The sequence below is a fragment of the Mobula birostris genome, chromosome 32, assembly GCF_030028105.1.
Source record: "Mobula birostris isolate sMobBir1 chromosome 32, sMobBir1.hap1, whole genome shotgun sequence".
Taxonomy (NCBI): domain Eukaryota; kingdom Metazoa; phylum Chordata; class Chondrichthyes; order Myliobatiformes; family Myliobatidae; genus Mobula; species Mobula birostris.
This window is the reverse complement of record NC_092401.1, coordinates 5,989,823-6,011,659: the sequence shown is the minus strand read 5'-3', so window position 1 is coordinate 6,011,659 and position 21,837 is coordinate 5,989,823. Positions and strand designations below refer to the sequence as shown.

At 46.3% G+C, this 21,837-nt stretch overlaps 1 protein-coding gene across 2 annotated transcripts in view; it reads left to right on the top strand.

Annotated features, from left to right (window-relative positions):
* The first annotated feature begins 11,266 nt into the window (after positions 1–11,266).
* The window catches only part of eif3g (eukaryotic translation initiation factor 3, subunit G), a 31,653-nt gene continuing 21,082 nt past the window's right edge, over positions 11,267–21,837 (top strand). For both annotated transcript variants that reach the window (XM_072248552.1, XM_072248551.1), the window contains exons 1-2: positions 11,267–11,375; positions 11,464–11,510. In XM_072248552.1, the coding sequence (XP_072104653.1) occupies positions 11,356–11,375; positions 11,464–11,510 (67 nt within the window). In that variant the 5' untranslated portion in view covers positions 11,267–11,355. The remainder of the gene's footprint in view (positions 11,376–11,463; positions 11,511–21,837) is intronic.

The window sequence follows — 21,837 nt, the reverse complement described above, 5'->3', positions numbered from 1 at the left end:
GTGCGACAGGATCTATGAAAAATTGATGGCCAAAGACTGATAAACAACTGATCATGCAGCAGAAGGCAAGCTATGGAAGTACAAAAAGTAAATAAATAATACTGGGAAGATGAGTTGTAGTGTCGTTGAAAGTGAGTCGGTTCAGAGTCGAGGTGAGTGAAGTTGTCCATGCGTCCCTGTCAACCTCGCCAATGTCTCTCACAAAGTCTCCCTTCAGGCTCCTTTCCTCACAATTACAATTTTCCAACCCTTCACCCTTACCAGTGCAGTCCCGACTTTGACCAGAACCGTGTGGCCTGTCTGGTGCTATTTCCTGTTCTAATTTATCCTCCCAGTTTCTGTGTACGTTGCCTCATCTAACAAAATAAAACCTCACACATGACTTTTAAACCACTTACCAATCTGTTCTGTTAAACTGAAGGTGCTCTGGAAAAATGCTCCAAGCTCTCTCCATTTCTCCACATCTCTCAATATCCTGCTGTTTAATTTGGAAACCCCCAGAAAGTGTGACCTTGTGCTTTATAAGCACAAGAGATTCTGGAAATGCTGGAAGTCTTGAGCAACATACATAAAATCAGCAAGTCAGGTAGCATCTATGGAGGGGTAGACGTTTTGGGTCGAGACCCTTCGTCTCTTTTGTCTGGATTAAGTTCCCTTTCCCCAGACCTTCTTCCTGTTCACTGTCTCTTTTCTTCTCACTGCCAGCTCCGTGCCCAATTGCTATCTCACCTGCAAACTTACAGTGCCTGTAAAAAGTATTCAACCCTCTTCCCGCCTCCCACCCCAGAAGTTTTCATGTTTTATTATTTTACAACATTGAATCTCAGTGGATTTAACTTGGCTTTTTTGACACTGATCAACAGAAAATGATTCTTTCATGTCAAAGTGAAAACAGATCTCTAAATTAATTACAAATATAAAACACAAAATAATTGATTACATAAGTATTCAACCCCACATGAAATCTTCACTGGTGCAGCCAATTGGTTTTAGAAGTCACATAATTAGTCAAATGGAGATGACCTGTATGCAGTCAAGGTGTTTCAATTGATTGTACCAAAAGGTAGATAGATATACTTTATTGATCCCGAGGGAAATTGGGTTTCGTTACAGCCGCACCAACCAAGAATAGAGCGTAAATATAGCAATACAAAAACCACAAACAATCAATCAACAAAATGCAAACTATGCCAGATGGAAATAAGTCCAGGACCAGTCTATTGGCTCAGGGTGTCTGACCCTCCACGGGAGGAGCTGCAAAGTTCGATGGTCACAGGCAGGAACAACCTCCCGTGACGCCCAGTGTTGTATCTCGGTGGAATATGGCCGGAGTCCAACAGTAAAAAGTTCAATATCCGGTCTACAAACACGTTCCTCGATCGTAATATGACCAGGGTTGCACCATCCGTTGTTAACCAGAACAGTAAGCACCCAACTCCTTTACGCTTACCGCTCTCAGTGCACTTCCGGTCAGCCAGAACGGTCTGGAAACCGTCCATGGAGAAGTTTTGATTGGGTATGTCCTCGTGCAGCCCTGTTTCAGTAAAACACATAACCCTGCACTCCCGAAATGTTCTCTGACGCCTGGCTAGCACCGTCAACTCGTCCATTTTATTACCCACCAAACTCCTCTTCTCCATAAGTCTCTGTTGTCTCGACCCGGTCCTATGACAACTCTGTAGGAGTTAGAAACTTCAGTGGCTGAGATGGGAGAGTGTGCATTCAACAACTGTTGCCCGGGTGCTTCACCAGTCACAGCTTTATGGGAGAGTGGCAAAGAGAAAGCCACTGTTGAAAAATTCACATGAAATCTCAGCTAGAGTTTGCCAGAGGACATGTGAGAGACTCTGAAATCAGCTGGAAAAGGTTCTATGGTCCTTTTTGGCCATCAGACCAAACACCGCACATCATCGAAAATACACGATCCGTACCGTGAAGCATGGTGGTGGCTGCATCATGCTGTGGGGGTGTTTCACTGCAGCAGACCCTGGAGGGCTTGTGAAGGTAGACGGTAAAATGAATGCAGCAAAATACAGGGAAATCCTGGAAGAAAACCTGATGCAGTCTGCAAGAGAACTGTGACTTGGGAGAAGATTTGTTCTCCAGCAAGACAATGACCCCCAGCATAAAGCCAAAACTACACAGGAAAGGCTTAAAAACAACAAAGTTAATGTCCTGGAGTAGCCAAGCAGAGTCTAGACCTTAATTCAACTGAGAATTTGTGGTCAGACTTGAAAAGGGCTGTTCACTCACGATCCCAATGCAGTCTGACAGAGCTTGAGCAGTTTTGTAAAGAATGGGGAAAAATTGCAGTGTCCAGATGTGCAAAGCTGATAGAGACCGTAATTGCTGCCAAATACTGACTTGAAGAGGGTGAATACTTATGAAATCAATTATTTGTGTTTTATATTTGTAATTAATTTAGATCATTTTGTAGAGATCTGTTTTCACTTTGACACGAAAGGGTCTTTTTCTATTAATTAGTGTCAAAAAATTCAATATTGTAAAACAATAAAACATGAAAACTTCCAAGAGGAGTGAATACTGTTTATAGGGACCGTATAATTATAAAAATCTGAATTATTCACATGTACCACAAAAGTCGGGGGCTGAGCTCTGAGCCCAGTCAAACCTCGTTGGTTACAACCTTACTGTTCTGAGACATTCTTCTGAATACTTAGCCTGACTGCTTGAACGGGCTTACATAAGAAACAGGAGCAGGAGTCGGCCATCTGGCCCATCGAACCTGCTCTGCCATTCAATAAGATCGTGGCTGATCTGACCATGGACTCATTTCTGATCATGGCTTCTATTGGTGCACATTGCTCTGGCTTTGAGAAGGCACTGTACGCATCTCGTTAATATAGAACATAGAAGAATACAGCACAGGAACAGGCCATTCAGCCCACAATGTTGTGCTGAACCAGCTAAAAAGAAAATCAAAAGCACTTCACACCTACACAGTGTCCGTATCTCTCCATCTTCCTCACATCCATATGCCTATCCAAACGTCTCTTAAAAGCCTCGAACACCAGACCAGGCATCTATCACTCTGAGTAAAATAACTTACCCGTCACATCCCCCTTGATCCTGTCTCTCTTACCTTTAATGCATGCCCACTGGTATTAGACATTTTAACCCTGGAAAACAGATACTCTGCCTCTCACAGTCTGATAAACCTCTACCAGATCTCCCCTTGGCCCTCGGCGCTCCAGAAAAAGCAACCCAGGTTTACCTAGCCTCCTCATGATAGTACCTGCCCGCTAAACCAGGCAGTATCCTGGTAAACCTCTTCTGCCCCCTCTCCAAAGCCTCAACATCCTTCCTATAGTGGGGCAGCCAGAACTGTATGCACTACTGCAGATGTAGCCTAACCAGAGTCAGAATCAGAATCAGGTTTATTATCACCGGCATGTGAAATTTGTTAACTTAGCAGCCGCAGTTCAATGCAATACATAATCCAGCAGAGAGAGAAAAAAAAGTAATAGAATAAAACATAATAATAAATAAACAAGTAAATCAATTACATGTATTGAATAGATTATTAAAAATGTGCAAAAACAGAAATACTGTATATTAAATAAAGTGAGGTAGTGTCCAAAGATTCAATGTCCATTTAGGGATCGGATGGCAGAGGGGATGAATCTGTTCCTGAATCACTGAGTGTGTGCCTTCAGGCTTCTGTACCTCCTGCCTGATGGTAACAGTGAGAAAAGGGCATGCCCTGGGTGCTGGAGGTCCTTAATAATGGACGCTGCCTTTCTGAGACACCGCTCCCTAAAGATGTCCTGGGTACTTTGTAGGCTAGTGCCCAAGATGGAGCTGACTAGATTTACAACCTTCTACAGCTTCTTTCGGTCCTGTGCAGTAGCCCCTCCATACCAAACAGTGATGCAGTCTGTCAGAATGCTCTCCACAGTACAACTATAGAAGTTTTTGAGTGTATTTGTTGACATGCCAAATCGCTTCAAACTCCTAATAAAGTACAGCAGCTGTCTTACCTTCTTTATGACTAGATCGATATGTTGGGACCAGGTTAGATCCTCAGAGAACTTGACACCCAGGAACCTGAAGCTGCTCACTCTCTCAACTTCTGATCCCTCTATGAGGATTGGTATGTGTTCCTTCGTCTTACCCTTCCTGAGTTTTATAAAGTTGCAACATAACTCCTTGACTTTTGAACTCACTGCCTTAGCTAATAAAAGATGGTATTCCATAAACCTTATTGACCTGAGTAGCCACTTTCAAGAAACTATGAACTTGGATCCCAAAATCTCTCTGCTCAGCAACATTATTAAGGATCTTGCACGTAACAGTGTACTGCCTCCTTGCATTTGCCCCGCTAAGATGCAACTCCTCACAATTATCTAGGTTAAACTCTAGCTGACTTCCTTTGCCCATATCTGCAACTGATCTGTAATGCACTGTATTCTTTGCGGTTCTTCTGCACTATCTATAACTCTACCATTCTTTGTGCCATTCTTGGTTCGGGCTGACCAGAAATGCACTTAGAGCGGTAAGTGTCAAGGAGTTGGGCGTTTGCAGTTCTGGTTAACAACAGATGGTACAATCCAGGTCATATTACGATCGAGGAATGTGTTTGTAGCCCGGATATTGAACTTTTTGCTGTTGGACTCCGGCCATATTCCACCGAGATACAACACTGGGCGTCATGGGAGGTTGTTCCTGCCTGTGGCCATCGAACTTTGCAGCTCCTCCCGTGGAGGGTCAGACACCCTGAGCCAATAGGCTGGTCCTGGACTTATTTGCATCTGGCATAGTTTGCATATTGTTGTTTGATTGTTTGTAGTTTTTGTATTTCTATATTTATGCTCTATTCTCAGTTGGTGCAGCTGTAACGAAACTCAATTTCCCTCGGGATCAATAAAGTATGTCTATGTCTATGTCATTCACAATCTCACTAATCCACCCATCTACATTTTCATCTAGGTCATTTATATACATCAGAAGCAGCAAAGGTGCCAGCTCAGATCCCTGCGAAACATCACTAATTATAGACCTCCAGTTCGAATAAGTCCCCTGAGCCACTACTTCTATGTACAAGCAACACACATCAAAGTTGCTGGTGAACGCAGCAGGCCAGGCAGCACCTCTAGGAAGAGGTACAGTTGACGTTTCGGACCGAGACCCTTCGTCAGGACTAACTGAAGGAAGAGCTAGTAAGAGATTTGAGAGTGGGAGGGGGAGGGGAGATCCAAAATGATAGAAGAAGACAGGAGGGGGAGGGATGGAGCCAAGAGCTGGAAAGTTGATTGGCAAAAGGGATATGAGATGATCATGGGATGGACGGGAGGCCTAGGGAGAAAGAAAGGGGGAGGGGGGAAGCCCAGAGGATGGACAAGGAGTGTAGTGAGAGGGACAGAGGGAGAAAAAGGAGAGAGAGAAAAGAATTTCCTAAAAACAAGCCAGGCCCCCATTTCCCAACTTGTACAACTAATCTCTCAGGAACAGGGAAGACATCACACAATGGTTGGATTATTTCACGAATGAGAAGATAGACTGCAGTATCTCTATGTGTCTGTGACTCTTTGAAATGTTCTCTTGAGAGAACTGATATCATGTGGAAGATTAAGGATCCCCACCACCCAGGACGTGCCCTCTTCTCATTGCTACCATCAAGGACGGGGTACAGCAGCCTGAAGACAAACACCCAGTGATTCAGGAACAGCTTCTTCCCCTCTACCATCAGATTTCTGAATGGCCCATGAAACCATGAACACTACTTCAGGTATTTTTTAATTCCTCTCTTTTTGCACTACTTAAATTTATTTTTATACCAATTGATTGTAACTTACAGTTTTCCTTATTATGTCTTGCAATATACTGCTCCTACAAAACAAAACATTTCATGGAATTTGCCAGTGATATTAAACCTGATTCTGAAAATCATGAGGGGCATAGACAGAGTGAATGCACACAGCCCTTTTCCCAGGACTGGGGAATCAAACAGTAGAGAGCATGGGCTTAGGACGGGAGGGGAAGATTTAATGGGAATGGGAGGGGATATCCTTTTCACCCACAGAGTGGTCAGCATATGGAATGAGCCACCACAGAAGGTGCTGGAGGAAGATACACAACGTTTAAAAGGCACTTGGAAGGATATATCAGTAGGAAAGGTTTAGAGGGATATGGGCCAAACGTGGTGAATAGGCTAGCTTAGATTGGAGCCTTGGCTGATGCACCAGTTGGGCTGATGGGTGTGTTTCTGTTCTGCGTGACTCAGTGACTCTCTCACTCTCCTGAAAGATAGCGCCTCTGATTGAGAAGTCTGGTTTAAGAGCTGAGCGCAGAGATACAAGCAATGGCGAAAAGAAAATGGAATTGGAACGCGAATCAAGTAAGACACGCAAAATGCTGGTGGGACCTTTCTGGCTGAGGCCCTTCATCGGGACTGAAAAGGAAGGGGGGGAGAAGCCAGAATAAGAAGCTGGGGAGGGGAGAAGAAGCTGGCAGGTGACAGGTGAGACCAGATGAGGGATAAGGTAGGTGTGGGTGGGGGAGGGATGGAGGATGAAGCTGGGAACTGATAGGTGGAAATGGTAAAGGGCTGAAAAAGAAGCAATGTGATAGAAACATAGAAAACCTACAGCACAATACAGGCTCTTCGGCCCACAAAGTTGTGCCGAACATGTCCCTACCTTAGAAATTACTGGGGTTACCCGTAGCCCTCTATTTTCCTAAGCTCCATGTACCTATGCAAAAGTCTCTTAAAAGACCCTATCATATCCACCTCCACCACTGTTGCCGGCAGCTCATTCCACGCACTCACCACTCTCTGAGTAAAAAACTTACCCTTGACGTCTCCTCTGTACCTACTTCCAAGCACCTTAAAACTGTGCCCTCTCGTGCTAGCCACTTCAGCCCTGGGAAAAAGCCTCTGACTATCCACACGATCAATGCCTCTCATCATCTTATACACCTCTATCAGGTCACCTCTCATCCTCTGTCACTCCAAGGAGAAAAGGCCGAGTTCACTCAACCTATTCTCATAAGACATGCTCCCCAATCCAGGCAACATCCTTGTAAATCTCCTTTTTATGGTTTCCACATCCTTCCTGTAGTGAGGCGACCAGAACTGAGCACAGTACTCCAAGTGGGGTCTGACCAGGGTCCTACTTAGCTGCAACATTACCTCTCGGCTCCTAAATTCAATTCCACGATTGATGAAGGCCAATACATCGTATGCCTTCTTAACCACAGAGTCAATCTGCATAGCACATTTGAGTGTCCTATGGATTCGGACCCCAAGATCCCTCTGATCCTCCACACTGCCAAGAGTCTTACCATTAATACTATATTCTGCCATCATATTTGACCTACCAAAATGAACCACTTCATTGAACTCCATCTACCACTTCCCAGCCCAGTTTTGCATCCTATCAATGTCCCGCTGTAACCTCTGACAGCCCTCCAGACTATCCACAGCACCCCAAATCTTTGCGTCATCAGCAAATTTACTAAACCATCCCTCCACTTCCTCATCCAGGTCATTTATAAAAATCACGAAGAGTAGGGGTCCCAGAACAGATCCCTGAGGCATACCACTAGTCATCGACTTCCATGCAGAATATGACCCATCTACAACCACTCTTTGCCTTCTGTCGGCAAGCCAGTTCTGGATCCACAAAGCAATGTCCCCTTGGATCCCATGTCTCCTTACATGCTTCCTGAGGTTCTGATCCTTATTCCCATTTTGTATTTTCCCCACATCACATGGGCCAAAGACCTGTTTCTGCAGTAGGTGAGAAGAGTGGACCATGGGAGAAAGGGAAGGAAGTGGGGCACCAGAGGGAGGTGATAGACAGGTGAGGAGAAGAGGAGGGACAAGACGGGAGCCAGAATTAGATTAGATTAGATTAGATTCAACTTTATTGTCATTGTGCCGAGTATAGATACAAAGCCAATGAAATGCATCTGACCAGAAATACAAAGAATAGTGTTATTTACAAAATAACTGCAGAATGAGGAATTAAGAAAGAGAGAAGGTGGAGGGGGAAGAAATTATGAAAAGTTAGTGAAACCGATATTCATACCATCAAGTTGGAGGTGCTGGAGATGGAATCAAATAAAGTATTGAAAGATCATTATGACGTGGAACCTGATCTTGCAAAGCTGAGAGTCAGTGAGGATTTTGGGAAGATAATTGGATGATACTTGAACCAAAATACTAGCTGATCTGTCAGGAAATTGGTTTACAACAAGCTGGCATGGACACAATTAGCTCCTTTAATCATTCTAAGTTTTCAGCACAACATTTGGGGCAGTGTATGCTTCCATATGTTAGATTAAAAGCACCAGGTTCACCACTTTCTTGCTACCAGGTGAAAAGAATCGATTTGGCTCAGAATCCTCAGCTATCAAAATCAGAATCAGGTTTAATATCACTGGCGTATGTCGTAAAATCTGTTAACATTGCAGCAGCAGTACAATGAAGAGGGGAAGAAGCTGTTCCTGAATTGCTGAGTGTGTGCCTTCAGGCTTCTGTACCTCTTCCTGATGGTAGCAATGAGAAGAGGGCATGTCTTGGGTGATGGGAGTCCTTAATCATGGGCATTGCCTTTCTGAGGCACCGCTCCTTAAAGATGTCTTGGATACTACGGAGGCTATTACCCACGATGGAGCTAATTTTACAACTCTTTGCTGCTTCCTTCAATCCTGTCCATTACTCCCTCCACCCCATACCAGATGGTGATGCAGCCAGTTAGAATGCTCTCCACGGCACATCTATTGAAACTTGTGAGTGTTTTGGAGACATACCAAATCTCGTCAAACTCTTAATGAACTACAACCGCTGTCTTACCTTCTTTGTAGCTGTTTCAGTATGTTGAGTCCAAGTTACGTCCTCAGTGATATTGACACCCAGGAACTTAAAACTGCTCACTCTCTCCACTTCTGATTCCTCGGTGAAGACTGGTAGCTCGTGTCTGGATCTCCAGGAGAAGCTAAGGTGGATCATCTACTCACTTGGCTGGCTGAAGATGGCTGCCAGCGTTCCAGCCTGAACACTGATACTTACTTTAGCCACACTGACAAGGGGGGATGTTCTCAGAGACTCCTCTATCCCCCTTCTGCCTTAACCAGGTGTGGCTGCACTGCAGAGCTTTGATTCGATCGACGGTTGTGGATTCTGCCTACGATGCATGTGGACCTGTGTTGAAACTACGCCATGTTGTCCTTATCCCAGTGCTTCTCCCTCCATCCCTGCAGCTGCCTCAGGCATCCGCCTGCACTCGTCTCTGAGCTGAGGTTGATCCTCTGGTCTGAGGGTAAGGATAGAGGGAGGGATATGGATTGTGATTGTGTACATTTTTACTGCTCTGCACCATAGACAGAACAGTCCCGTAGAAGTTTCTCAGCCTGAGACGTTGACCGTCTATTCATTTCCATAGATGCTGCCTGACCTGCTGAGTCCCTCCAGCATTTTGTGTGTGTTTCTTTGCAACTGGAATTGCTTTATTATTGTCACATGTACCGAGATATAGTGAAAAGCTGGTCTTGCAAGCTGTCCCTACAGATCAAATCGCTACACCTCGCATTGAGCTAGATAACAAGGCAGAATAAAGTCAGACATCCCACCTCTCCCGGAAGTTCTTGGAGTCTCCTGCATATTGATAGCGGCTCCCTGACACCCGCAAATTATATACAATATCCCGGAAATCGATTTTTTTGAGAGGGGGAGTGGGAGCGAGAGTGCAAGCGAGCATCCTGATTGGTCTCTCTTTGTGCTAAGTAGACCTATCCGTTTTCTCTGTGGGCGGGCTTTACAGTCGACCTCTGTCTCTCTTTCATTGTCCATCAGTTCAGTTTAGTGTCCTGCACCGCCAAGGCAGAGTGTTTCAAAAAAAGGAACTATAAAACGCACTTCATCCCAGACTATACTAAAGTGTACCCCTGTCTAATAGGGGTCAAAAATAATGACAGTGTTGCTCGCTGCACTGTTTGCAACAGTGACTTTTCTATTGCTCATGGTGGGTTAAATGACTGTAAAAGACATGTTGAGGTGAGTCCTGGATTATGTCTCAACTAACCTTGAAGGACTGGTGCCAAACTACAAAAGTTTGCCAGTTGATGAGTTCTGGGGGAAGCTGTGCAAAGTAAAATCTGTGAGCACAGGCCAATTGAGATTCATAGAGTTCTGTCAGTTGATGAAGCTGCTTTCGGTGCTGCCAAATTCTAATTGTGATGTAGCAAGGGCATTCAGCATGGTGCGTCACATCAAGATAGAATTCAGAGGTCAGCTGTCTCACAAAACACTTGCGAATCTGATGTCTTGCGAAATTAACAAATTCATTGACGCAGACTGCTATGGGGTTGAGACTTCCGGTTGAGACCTCCTTGAAATGAGTTTTTGCAGGGTGGGATGTCTGTGAAGTGTAAAAGCTCCCGATAACGAGGTGGATTGTGAGGTCAAGAGTCCATTTTGTGATACAAGAGGTCTGTTCAAGGATCTGAAAACAGTGGGTTAATTGGCTGCTGTAAGTGTATAGGAGAAGGATAGAATCAGTAGAGTTGAGGGCAGTTGATAGGAATAGAGCCATAGAGGAGTACAGCACAGAAACAGGTCTTGGCCAATGCGATGTGGGGAAAATACAAAATGGGATGTAGGATCGGAACCTCAAGAAGCATGTAAATACTCAAGAATCTTTCATTAGTCTGAAATCTCAACCCTATTTCTCCCTCCACACACTTGAAATGATTAGTATTTCCAGTATTTTCTTGTTTGACAGTTCATATTTCTGTCTTCAAGAGTTGACTCCATCCTTTAAGAAAACTTTGGTTAGGTACATGGATGGTAGGGGTATGGAGGGCTATGGTCGATGGGAGAAGGCCAGTTAAATGGCTTGGCGTGGACTAGATGGGCTGAAGGGCCTGTTTTTGTGCTGTACTTTTCTATGACTCTATGACTCTTTCGGTTTTTTGGTTGCCGGAAGAACCGAGTCTCCGCATTTTCTCCTACATTTGCGGGTAGCGCTGTTAAGCCGGATCACTTGATCCTCCCCGCGGGGCGCTGTATCCCTCGGTCCTCCAAGTTTGAGGGCGCTGTATAACTCGGTGTTGTAAGCCTTCCTTTCAACGAGGGGGCGCTGTATCCCTCGGTCCTCCCGTTTTGCGGCGGCGCTGTATCCCTCGGACCTCCCGGCTTGCGGCGGCGCTGTATCCTTCGGTCCTCCCGGCTTGCGGCGGCGCTCTATCCCTCGGTCCTCCCGGCTTGCGGCGGCGCTCTATCCCTCGGTCCTCCCGGTTTGCGGTGGCGCTGTAGTCGGCAGCCTGCCCTCTCTGTCCTGGACCAGCGGTGGTACCGGGTGTGTGTGGCGGCCGGACTGCCGTTGTTGGATGCCGCCAATGGATTTTGAGTGAGTGCTGTGGTCTGGGAAGGCGGGCCAGGGGTTCGATTTGCCCTGGCTTCACTAACGGCTGCCCCTTTTTTCTTCTTCTTCGCAGCTCGAAGCCCAGCTGGGCCGATCAAGTGGAGGAGGAGGGAGACGAGGGTAAGGAGCAGGCCGCAGGCCGGGGCCTGGCCCGGCACATGGGACCCGGAGGGTGGGGGTGGCAGGGGAGGGCCTGAGCCGGCAGCACTCCCGGCCGCTCTACTTTGAACACGCTTACCCTACCTGCCAGCTGCTAATTTGTTTAAATATGGCATCTCCCCATCGCTTCCCCAGAGAGGGCTACCGCCATCATCCCCCATCCCCCGGGTTTGTATCGCCCATTTCTGTTAAACTGGGTGTATTACTGGCCAGGAATTGAATCTAGAGGCACCTTGTACTTCAATAAATTAGTCACGTTGGTGGGTTTAAGTTTTCTCAACGAAAACACTGTCTGCATCTGTACAGCTCCAACAGGGAAAGGGTTTTTAATTGCTTCGATGGTTTATTATCAGAAGGAGTTGTATAGATTTTGGAGAATTTTAAAATCTTGTTTCAATTTCTCCTCCCTCTGCCATCTCCTGCGGTTGTGATGTCTGGAAGTTTTATGGATGAATTGAGAGCACGTAAAAGTAGGATGGATAACATGTCATCATGGATTGAGAGACTGCAGGTGCTGAATGGAAGCAACAGTCTGCTGGAGGAACTGAAGCAGCATCAGTTCCTGATGCAGGGTTTCATCTGAAATACTGACAGTTTCTTTCCTCACGTAGATGTTGCTTACTCACCAAGCCCTGCCAGCAGATTGGAATCAAAAAATCGGAATAAGTGGGCTGGCAGGCTGATTTGCTGATCAAATTCTGCAGGGACCAGTGCCCCAACTATTCTCAGTCTATCATGATGATTTCACTGAGGGACCAAGTATATTATTTCTAAGTTTGCTAATTATACAAAGCAGCAGGAATGTGAGTTATTTAGGATATAAAGAGTTTAAAAGCTAGAAACAAGGTGAGTGGGTAGAGATGTAGATAGTGCACAACTTTAAGATAAGTGACATTTCGAGGGGGTTTGAAATCTGGAGTGCACTGGCTAAGTGATTGGTGGATGTGGTTTCTCATGTTTATGATGGGGGGACTTGTCACATGAGGTCATATTGAGTAGGGTGGGCTTCTATTCTCTGAGATTTGGGAGAATAGCTGACTGCATTGAAGCATACATGGAGAGCTCGACGGATATGTTCCCTGTGGCTAAGGAGTCTAGAACTAGGGATCATGGTCTCAGAATAAGAAGTAGATCATTCAGAAAAGAAAATGGTGGTGATCTGTCTTGAACTACAGAAAGTCACCCCTCTGGGAGGAGCTGATATGTTTCATCACCAGCCTGTCAAAAGACTTTGTCACTGAGGATGTAAATTCAACTGGGTGACATCTGTAACTTCGGTGAACATCTATAGATGTGTAGTAGAGAGTGTATTAGACTGGCTGCATCATGTCCTGGTATGGGAACACCAACGCCTTTGAATGGAAAATCCTACACAAGGTAGTGGACTCGTCCCAATCCATCACGGGTAAAGCCCTCCCAACCATAGAGCACATCGACATGAAACACTGTCGTAGAAAAGCAGCATCCATCATCAAAAATCCCCACCCCTCAGCTCATGTTCTCTTCTCACTGCCGCCGTCAGGTAGAAGGTACAAGAGTCTCATGACTCGCACCACCAGGTTCAGGAATAGTTATTACCCCTCAACCATCAGGCTGGTGAATAAAAGGGGATAACTATACGCACTTACAACATCATTAAGGTGTTCTCACAACCAGTGATCTCACTTGTAAGGGCTCTTTGTCTCATTATCTTGTGTTCTTGCTATTTATTACTATTTATTTATATTTGCTTTTTCACAGCTTGTTGCCTTCTGCACTCTGGCTGATCTTTGATCCTGTTATAGTTACTATTTTTAGATTTGCTGTGTATGCCTGCAGGAAAATGAATCTCAGAGTTGTATATGGTGATGTATATGTACTTAACTAATGAAGTGAGCGAAAGTGCTTTAACAGTGCTGGTTAGGAGGGAGTTGCACAATTCCAATGTAGCTACAATGAAGGAATGGCTTTATTAATCGGGGGGGGGAATTACACACATGTTTTTAGGCTTGTGTATCTTGGTGGTAGAGGTCAATGATTTGAGAGGGTTGTTGAAACTATTCTAACTGGCTGCATCACCCTCCGCACAGGATCAAAATAAGCTGTAGGAAGTTGTAAAATTAGTCAGCTCCATCATGACAATAGCCTCGTAGTATCCTCCACGGTGCCTCAGAAGGGCAGCGTCCATCATTAAGGACCCCCACCACCCAGGACATGCCCTTTTCTGATTGCTACCATCAGGAAGGATGTACAGGAGCCTGAAGGCACACACTCAGTGATTCAGGAGCAGCTTCCTCTCTGCCATCTGATTTCTGAATGGATATTGAACCATGAACACTACCTCACTACTTTAATTTCTACTTTTGCACTAATTTAATTTTACTGTATAATATGTTTACTGTAATTCATGTTTTCCCCTTCTGTTACTATGGGTTTCATTGTACTGCGGCTGCAAAGTTAACAAATTTCACAACACATGCTAGTGATATTAAATCTGATTCCGATTACACTGCAGTCAGTCGGTGAAGACCGTAAACGTTTGAGCTGACGAATGGAGTGTGGGCTGGTGGACTGCTCTATCCTAATGGCGATGAACTAAAATAACTGTTGCAGCTAGGCAGGAGGCGAGAGATTCCAGTGCAGTTCCTACCTTCTGTAGAAGTTGCAGAGGCTTTGTGGAGAGCGAAGAGAAGTGACTTGGCTCAGTAAATAAAGCTATTGAGCTGTTCTTATAGCTGCAACATTTCTGAGGTCCAGTTCAGCTTTGCACTCCTGCGTTCAGACTGTCCCATATTTCCCTACAGCTTGGGAGCAGGTCATTTCAATACATTGTGACTGTGCTGGCCCACAGAACATTACCATTCTCCACTCATTTCTCTGTAAGCTAGTCTCCGCAAATTCCCATCAACTCCCTCAGAATTATAACACTTGTCAATGCAGTTAAACTACCAACTCACACATCTTGGAATATGATAGGAAAGCAGAGGACTCAAGAAATCCATGCATTCCCAGGGAGAACAAAAAGGAGAGGTCAGAGTTGGGACTGTGAGGCAAAAGCACTAACATTGCCACTGTATTACCCTTTTCAGTGGTGGTCATGGCCTGGCATATACATGGTATTAATATAACTTACCAGGCTGTACCTGGATGGCAAACGAGAAAATCTGCAGATGCTGGAAATCCAAGTAACACACACACAAAATGCTGGAGGAACTCAGCAGACCAGGCAGCATCTGTGGAAAAGAGTACAGTCGCCATTTTGGACTGAGACCCTTCAGCAGGGTGTGAAGGAGTTGAGAGATGCTATGCTCCATCCTCCACTTGCACTGGAGTCATACTGATATACCAGGGTGAAGGCTAGCCCTTCTCGTGCGTACCGACCTGAGTTAGTTCCTTTGGGCAAGCACGAGCTACTACAAGGAGAAGCTCAGACAAAAGACAAGGGGCCGTGATCGATTACATTTCTCCCTGATTAAAGCATCAAGGAAGATTGAAACATCAAGGCATATGCTGAGGAGAGTGAGAGGTTCTCAAAGAGACTGCTGGGTTTGAGTCGCTTCCCTTGAGGCTACTGGGTTCATGACCCTTCTGTGGGGCCTCTGGTTCGTGACCCTTCCCTCGGTGGGGCCTCTGGTTCGTGACCCTTCCCTCGGTGGGGCCTCTGGTTCGTGACCCTTCCCTCGGTGGGGCCGCCGGTTCGTGACCCTTCCCTCGGAGGGGCCGCCGGTTCGTGACCCTTCCCTCGGTGGGGCCGCCGGTTCGTGACCCTTCCCTCGGTGGGGCCGCTGGTTCGTGACCCTTCCCTCGGTGGGGCCGCCGGTTCGTGACCCTTCCCTCGGTGGGGCCGCCGGTTTGTGACCCTTTCCTCGGTGGGGCCGCCGCTTCGTGACCCTTCCCTCGGTGGGGCCGCCGCTTCGTGACCCTTCCCTCGGTGGGGCCTCCGGTTCGTGACCCTTCCCTTGGTGGGGGCGCCGGTCGTGACCCTTCCCTCGGTGGGGCCGCTGGTTCGTGACCCTTCCCTCGGTGGGGCCGCCGGTTCGTGACCCTTCCCTCGGTGGGGCCTCCGGTTCGTGACCCTTCCCTTGGTGGGGCCTCCGGTTCGTGACCCTTCCCTCGGTGGGGGCGCCTGTCGTGACCCTTCCCTCGGTGGGGCCGCCGGTTCGTGACCCTTCCCTCGGTGGGGCCGCCGCTTCGTGACCCTTCCCTCGGTGGGGCCTCCGGTTCGTGACCCTTTCCTTGGTGGGGGCGCCGGTCGTGACCCTTCCCTCGGTGGGGCCGCTGGTTCGTGACCCTTCCCTCGGTGGGGCCGCCGGTTCGTGACCCTTCCCTCGGTGGGGCCTCCGGTTCGTGACCCTTCCCTTGGTGGGGCCTCCGGTTCGTGACCCTTCCCTCGGTGGGGGCGCCTGTCGTGACCCTTCCCTCAGTGGGGCCGCCGGTTCGTGACCCTTTCCTCAGAGGGGCCGCCGGTTCGTGACCCTTTCCTCGGAGGGGCCGCCGGTTCGTGACCCTTCCCTCGGTGGGGCCTCCGGTTCGTGACCCTTCCCTCGGTGGGGCCTCCGGTTCGTGACCCTTCCCTCAGTGGGGCCGCCGGTTCGTGACCCTTTCCTCGGAGGGGCCGCCGGTTCGTGACCCTTTCCTCGGAGGGGCCGCCGCTTCGTGACCCTTCCCTCGGAGGGGCCGCCGGTTCCTGTCTCTGCTGTCAGAGATGTTATTGAAACTTTGGTATTTTTGGATTAGACTGTACTGCATATCAGTCTCTTTCAGTTCTATGTTTTTTTTTGTGTCTCGCCCATTGCCGATTGGCAGGCTGTGGGTTTGATGTTCTTGCTGTTGTTTCTAATCTGTTTTTGTGCGAGAGGGGTTGGGGCGGGTTTGAGGTTTGCGAGTTTTTACTTCTTTTTCTTTTCATGCGAGGTGGGGTCGATTACAACTAAAGGGTGAGGGGGTAGTGATGTCTTTCAACTTCTCTGGTTTTCTGTATTTTAAGGCTATCTGGAGAAGATAAATCTGAGTTGTATTCTGCATACATACTTTGAGAATAAAATGAACCTTTGGGCTTCTGTAAGCTTTTGGTGCCTGTCCTTGAAGTTCTCAGTGTTAGAGTGAATGTTGCTTTGCTAGCTTGAATGTTCTTGAACCAGAGATTTTCTGGAATCACTGGCGATAGTTGCACTTTATTCAAGGAAATTTTGGGAAGATCTTTTTCTCAGCCAGATTACCAGGGCTTGGAAAAGGGTGTGATGTTGGGAGTGTGTGATTGGGCCTGCCCAGTGAAACAGACTATATAATCAGGGCTTCAGTGTAGAGATGTTGGCCTGAGAGAGGCTGGAGACATTGGTTTGCTTACTCTCTTAGAGGATGTGGAGGGTTCTGCAGAAACAGCTTTCCTGTGTGGTGATCACTAGAAAATAGAAGCAGAAGTTGATCCACTTGGCTCCTCATTCTTGGTTGTAAATTGCTGGTCCATTATTTTGAATCTCTGTTCCCTTGTTAGTGACTCTCCTAACAGTGCTAGCTGTAGGTAATTCAAGTCGCCGCGGCATTTGGAAGGCAGGGAACGCGATGGTCAGTGGACCACAGAGTCTGGTGATCTGACCACTCAAAGACTACACTGGTTCACTAAAGAGAGGTAAAGAAATGGCTTGGTAGGTCACACTTAGCCAGCCATCAGGGTTCAGTTCCCGTCTCTGTAAGGTATGTTTTCGTGATGAGTACGTTTTCTCTCAGTGTGGTTTCCCTCACAGTCCAAAGACGTATGAGTAAGGTTAGTAAGTTGGAGGCGTGTTGCTGCCGGAAGCATGGTGTCCCCACTACGTCCTTAGATTGTTGGTCATTGATACAAACGACACGTTTCACTGTATGTGTAACAAATAAACCTAATCTTTAATCTTTGGAATTAATCATCAGTATCTGCCTCTGAGTGCTGTATCCTGTGATATAGAAAGTGGCAACAGACATCAAAGTTGCTGGTGAACGCAGCAGGCCAGGCAGCATCTCTAGGAAGAGGTGCAGTTGACGTTTCAGGCCGAGACCCCTCGTCAGGACTCCTATATAGAAAGTGGTCACTTTTTCCAGAATCTTGTGGACCGTTGGCATTAAACAGGATGTTGACTCACACGGAGTTTGGAAGAGGATATGGATTATAAGGCCTGTGTTCATGTACACGTTGGTGAAGGTAGTGGAATTCGGCCTCTAAAACTGCACAAATGCAAGTGGTGTCAGCGTAATGTAGAGAGGTTGTTCATTTTGGGTGACCTTGGTTCCGGACTGCATGCGGTGGAAGAGGTTGCCATTAGTTTTGTAGATCAGGTTCACTCCAACTGGTATCATCGAGGTGTACCATTGCAGGGGGAAAGAAGGAAATATTGGACTTGCCTGATGCTGGGCTGCACTGAGATTGGGTGTGTTGTGGATCCAGTGTTTAAGGTTACAGCTTAAAGAGATGAAGTCTGTGGGCAATGAACAGTGTGGGTTTCCCTCATATTTGTCATATTGCTTAAAATCATAAAGATAATGATTAGCTTTATTGTCACATACATCAAAACATACAGTGAAATTCTTCATTTTGTGTCAACGACTGACACAGTTTGAGGTTTGCTAGGGGCAGTCACACTTCTGGTGCCAACATAGCATGCCCACAACTCACTAACTGTAACAGTTACTGTACGTCTTTGGAATGTGGGAGGAAACTGGAGCACCCGGATGAAAGCCCAGATGATCACGGGGAGAATGTGCAAACTCGTTACAGACTGTGGCGAGGATCGACCACTGTGCTGCAATGCCACAATGCCTCCAGTTGAACAGCATCCACCCTTCAATTTGGGTCCTAACTGCTCCTCATTAGTTTGATCGAGGCATGCAGATCTGGACAGTCGTTGGCCACCTTGGATTTGTCCCGGGTTCTGCAAACTCACCACCCTGGTCATTGCTTGTGGCTTATCCACTCAACACTGCTAGTTGAAGATGTTGCATACTTAGTGTTGTATGTGAACAAAATCACTGGAGAGACACAGCTGGTAGATCTAAAGTAGTCTTTTATTCAACAAAATGAGACTGTAAATGTAACTTTGCTGGATCAAATAATGACAGCACAAAAAGATCGTTACTTATCTTTTCACCCATTTATTTCTTTGAGCTCAGCTGGCGAGTGAACTTGGACCCGACATCAGGGAGAGACTCTTTCTGATCTCCCCAGCGGTTCTACAAGTTCCCTGCCGATGTCAGAGTCGTCAGAAGTTATAAGGCCACCGATACAAAAGAACAATCAGTTTGATAACCATTCCAGTCAAGTCAATGGATTATTGATACAGAGAACATCAGTTTGATAACCATTCCGGTCAAGTCAATGGACTATTGATTCAGAGAACAATCAGTTTGAGATAACTATTCCGGCCAAGTCAATGGACTATTGATACAAAAGTACAATCAATTTGATAGACTTTTCCAGCCACCTTAATTAAAGAAAAGAATGTCCTACCTGGTTTGCTGGAGCCACAACTTAATTACAAAGACAAGAACATCTGACAAATTTATGCTTGAATTAAGAAAGGAATGTTCTGTCTAAATTCCATCAGGTACTGCTTTTTGTCAAAATCAAAAGGTGTGAAAAGCCCAGCGACATCTATGTGGATCTGGGCGAACTTCAATCATCTTACTCCAAAGGAAGCAGCTGTGAGACATTATTCAAGCACACTGCAGTCACAGACATAGTCAGTACTTAATCCATTGTTTACAGGAATCTGAGAATCCCCCATTCCCTTAAACTTTATCAGACAAACTCTAGAGGAAGAGGCCTGTTCAACCCAATATTACATGGCAATTTATATGCCAAAAATCAAAGGATAATTCTATATTTACAATGTATCTACCGTGCTTCCTTTGAATTGGATATAATTTCCACACCTTTTTCGCACCCACACTCCAGACACCCGAAATAAATATTAATGAGCATTGTCTGGTTTTTCAATTAACTGCTGTCCACAGCTCCAGGAATTTATTTTCAGGGCTGCATTTTAAATTTAATCTACAATCTACGTTCAGGCCTGAAGATTGGTTGCTGAAGTTAATGTTTTGTCATATGTCAACACTTAGTCCTTGGCATTTGTACAGTGGGTATTATCACCATGGAGAGTGCTGATGGTTTTGGAACTCGCTGTCTCCGTGTGGTCCTGGCTGTGACTTTTCATGGTCGGCAGATCACTTTCAGATGCATCTGGTGGTACTCCCCACTTCCCAAAGCTGGTGCTGGTTCTACACGGGTGTGGTAGGCCACTGGGTTCCAGTTTAATTCCTGTAGTTACAGAGTTTAAAAACCACTACAGCACAAAACAGGCCTGTTGGTCTATCTAGTCCACGCTAGTCTGTTTTTGTACCTAGTCCATCTACCTGCACCTGGACCTTTGTTCTCCAGGATTGGAGGGTTGCAGATGTTGTTCCCTTATTCAAGGAGATAGCCCAGGAAATTATAGACCAGTGAGTCTTACTTCAGTGGTTGGTAAATTGATGGAGAAGATCCTGAGGGGCAGGATTTATGAACATTTGGAGAGGCATAATATCATTAGGAATAGTCAGCATGGCTTTGTGAAAGGCAGGTTGTGCCTTACGAGCCTGATTGAATTTTTTGAGGATGTGGCTAAACACATTGATGAAGGAAGAGTAGTAGATGTAGTGTATATGGATTTCAGCAAGGCATTTGATAAGGTACCCTATGCAAGGCTTATTGAGAAAGTAAGGAGGCATGGGATCCAAGGGGACATTGCTTTGTGGATCCAGAACTGTCTTGCTCACAGAAGGGAAAGAGTGGTTGTAGACGGGTCATATTCTGCATGAAGGTTGGTGGGCAGTGGTGTGCCTTAGGGATCTTTTTTAGGATGCAAAACTAGGCTGAGAAGTGGCAGATGGAGTTCAACCCATATAAGAGTGAGGTGGTTCATTTTGGTAGGTCAAATATGATGGCAGAATATAGTATTAATGGTAAGACTCTTGGCAGTGTGGAGGATCAGAGGGACCTTGGGATCCGAGTCCATAAGACACTCAAAGCTGCTGCGCAGGTTGACTGTGGTTAAGAAAGCATACAGTGGATTGGCCTTTATTGGGATTGAATTTATGAGCCGAGAGCTCATGTTGCCACTATATAGGACCCTGGTCAGACCTCACTTTGTGTACTATGTTTAGTTCTGGTCGCCTCACTAAGGATATGGAAACCATAGAAAGGGTGCAGGGTAGATTTACAAGGATGTTACCTGGATTGGGGAGCATGCCTTATGAGGATAGGTTGAGTGAACTTGGCCTTTTTTCCTTGGAGCGATGGAGAATGAGAGGTGACCTGATAGAGGCGTATAAGATGATGAGAGGCATTGATCGTGTGGATAGTCAGAGGCTTTTTCCCAGGGCTGAAATGGCTATCATGAGAGGGCACAGTTTTAAGGTGCTTGGAAGTAGGTACAGAGGAGATGTCGGGGGTAAGTTTTTTACGCAGGGAGTGGTGAGTGTGTGGAATGGGCTGCTGGCAACGGTGGTGGAGGCGGATATGATAGGGTCTTTTAAGAGAATCCTGGACAGGTACGTGGAGCTTAAGAAAAATAGAGGGCTATGGGTAACCCTAGATACTTTCTAAGGTAAGGACATGTTTGGCACTGCTTTGTGGGCCGAAGGGCCTGTATTGTGCTGTAAGTTTTCTATGTTTCTGTAGCCCTCCTGTGCATGTGCTAATGTAATTGAGCCTGTATCCATCACTTCCACTGGCAGCTCATTCCACACTCACGCCACCCTCGGGTTCCCCTTAAATATTTCACCCTTCACCCTTCACCCTTAATCCATGACCTCTAATTCTAGTCTCACCCAGTCTCAGTGGAAAAAGCTTGCTTGCATTCACCATATCTTTACCCCTCATAATTTTGTACACCCCTGTCAAATCTCCAGGGAATATTCTCCTACGTTCCAGGGAATAAAGTCCAAACATATTCAACCTTTCCCTTTAACTCTGGCCCTCGAGTTCCAGCAACATCCCAGTAAGTTTTCTCTGCACTAGTTGTGGCACGGGTGGTGTGTGGTAATCTCATGGTTTGGAGAACAGATTGAAGGAGCCTGGCCCAGAGTGTGTTGGAATGGTTGAGGGTTTTGAAATAAATTGACACCAAGTGGGTGGAGTTGGCTGATAAAACAGAACATAGCTGTTTAAGTGATGGTATGGAATCGTAGTCTGAAGCTTATTGAGGAGGTGAGACGTAAAGGATGAGAGCAGCCTGGTTTACTCTTAGTTGCAGAACAAGGGGGATGGACCTGTGGCAGAGACTTCATTCTTCCCCGT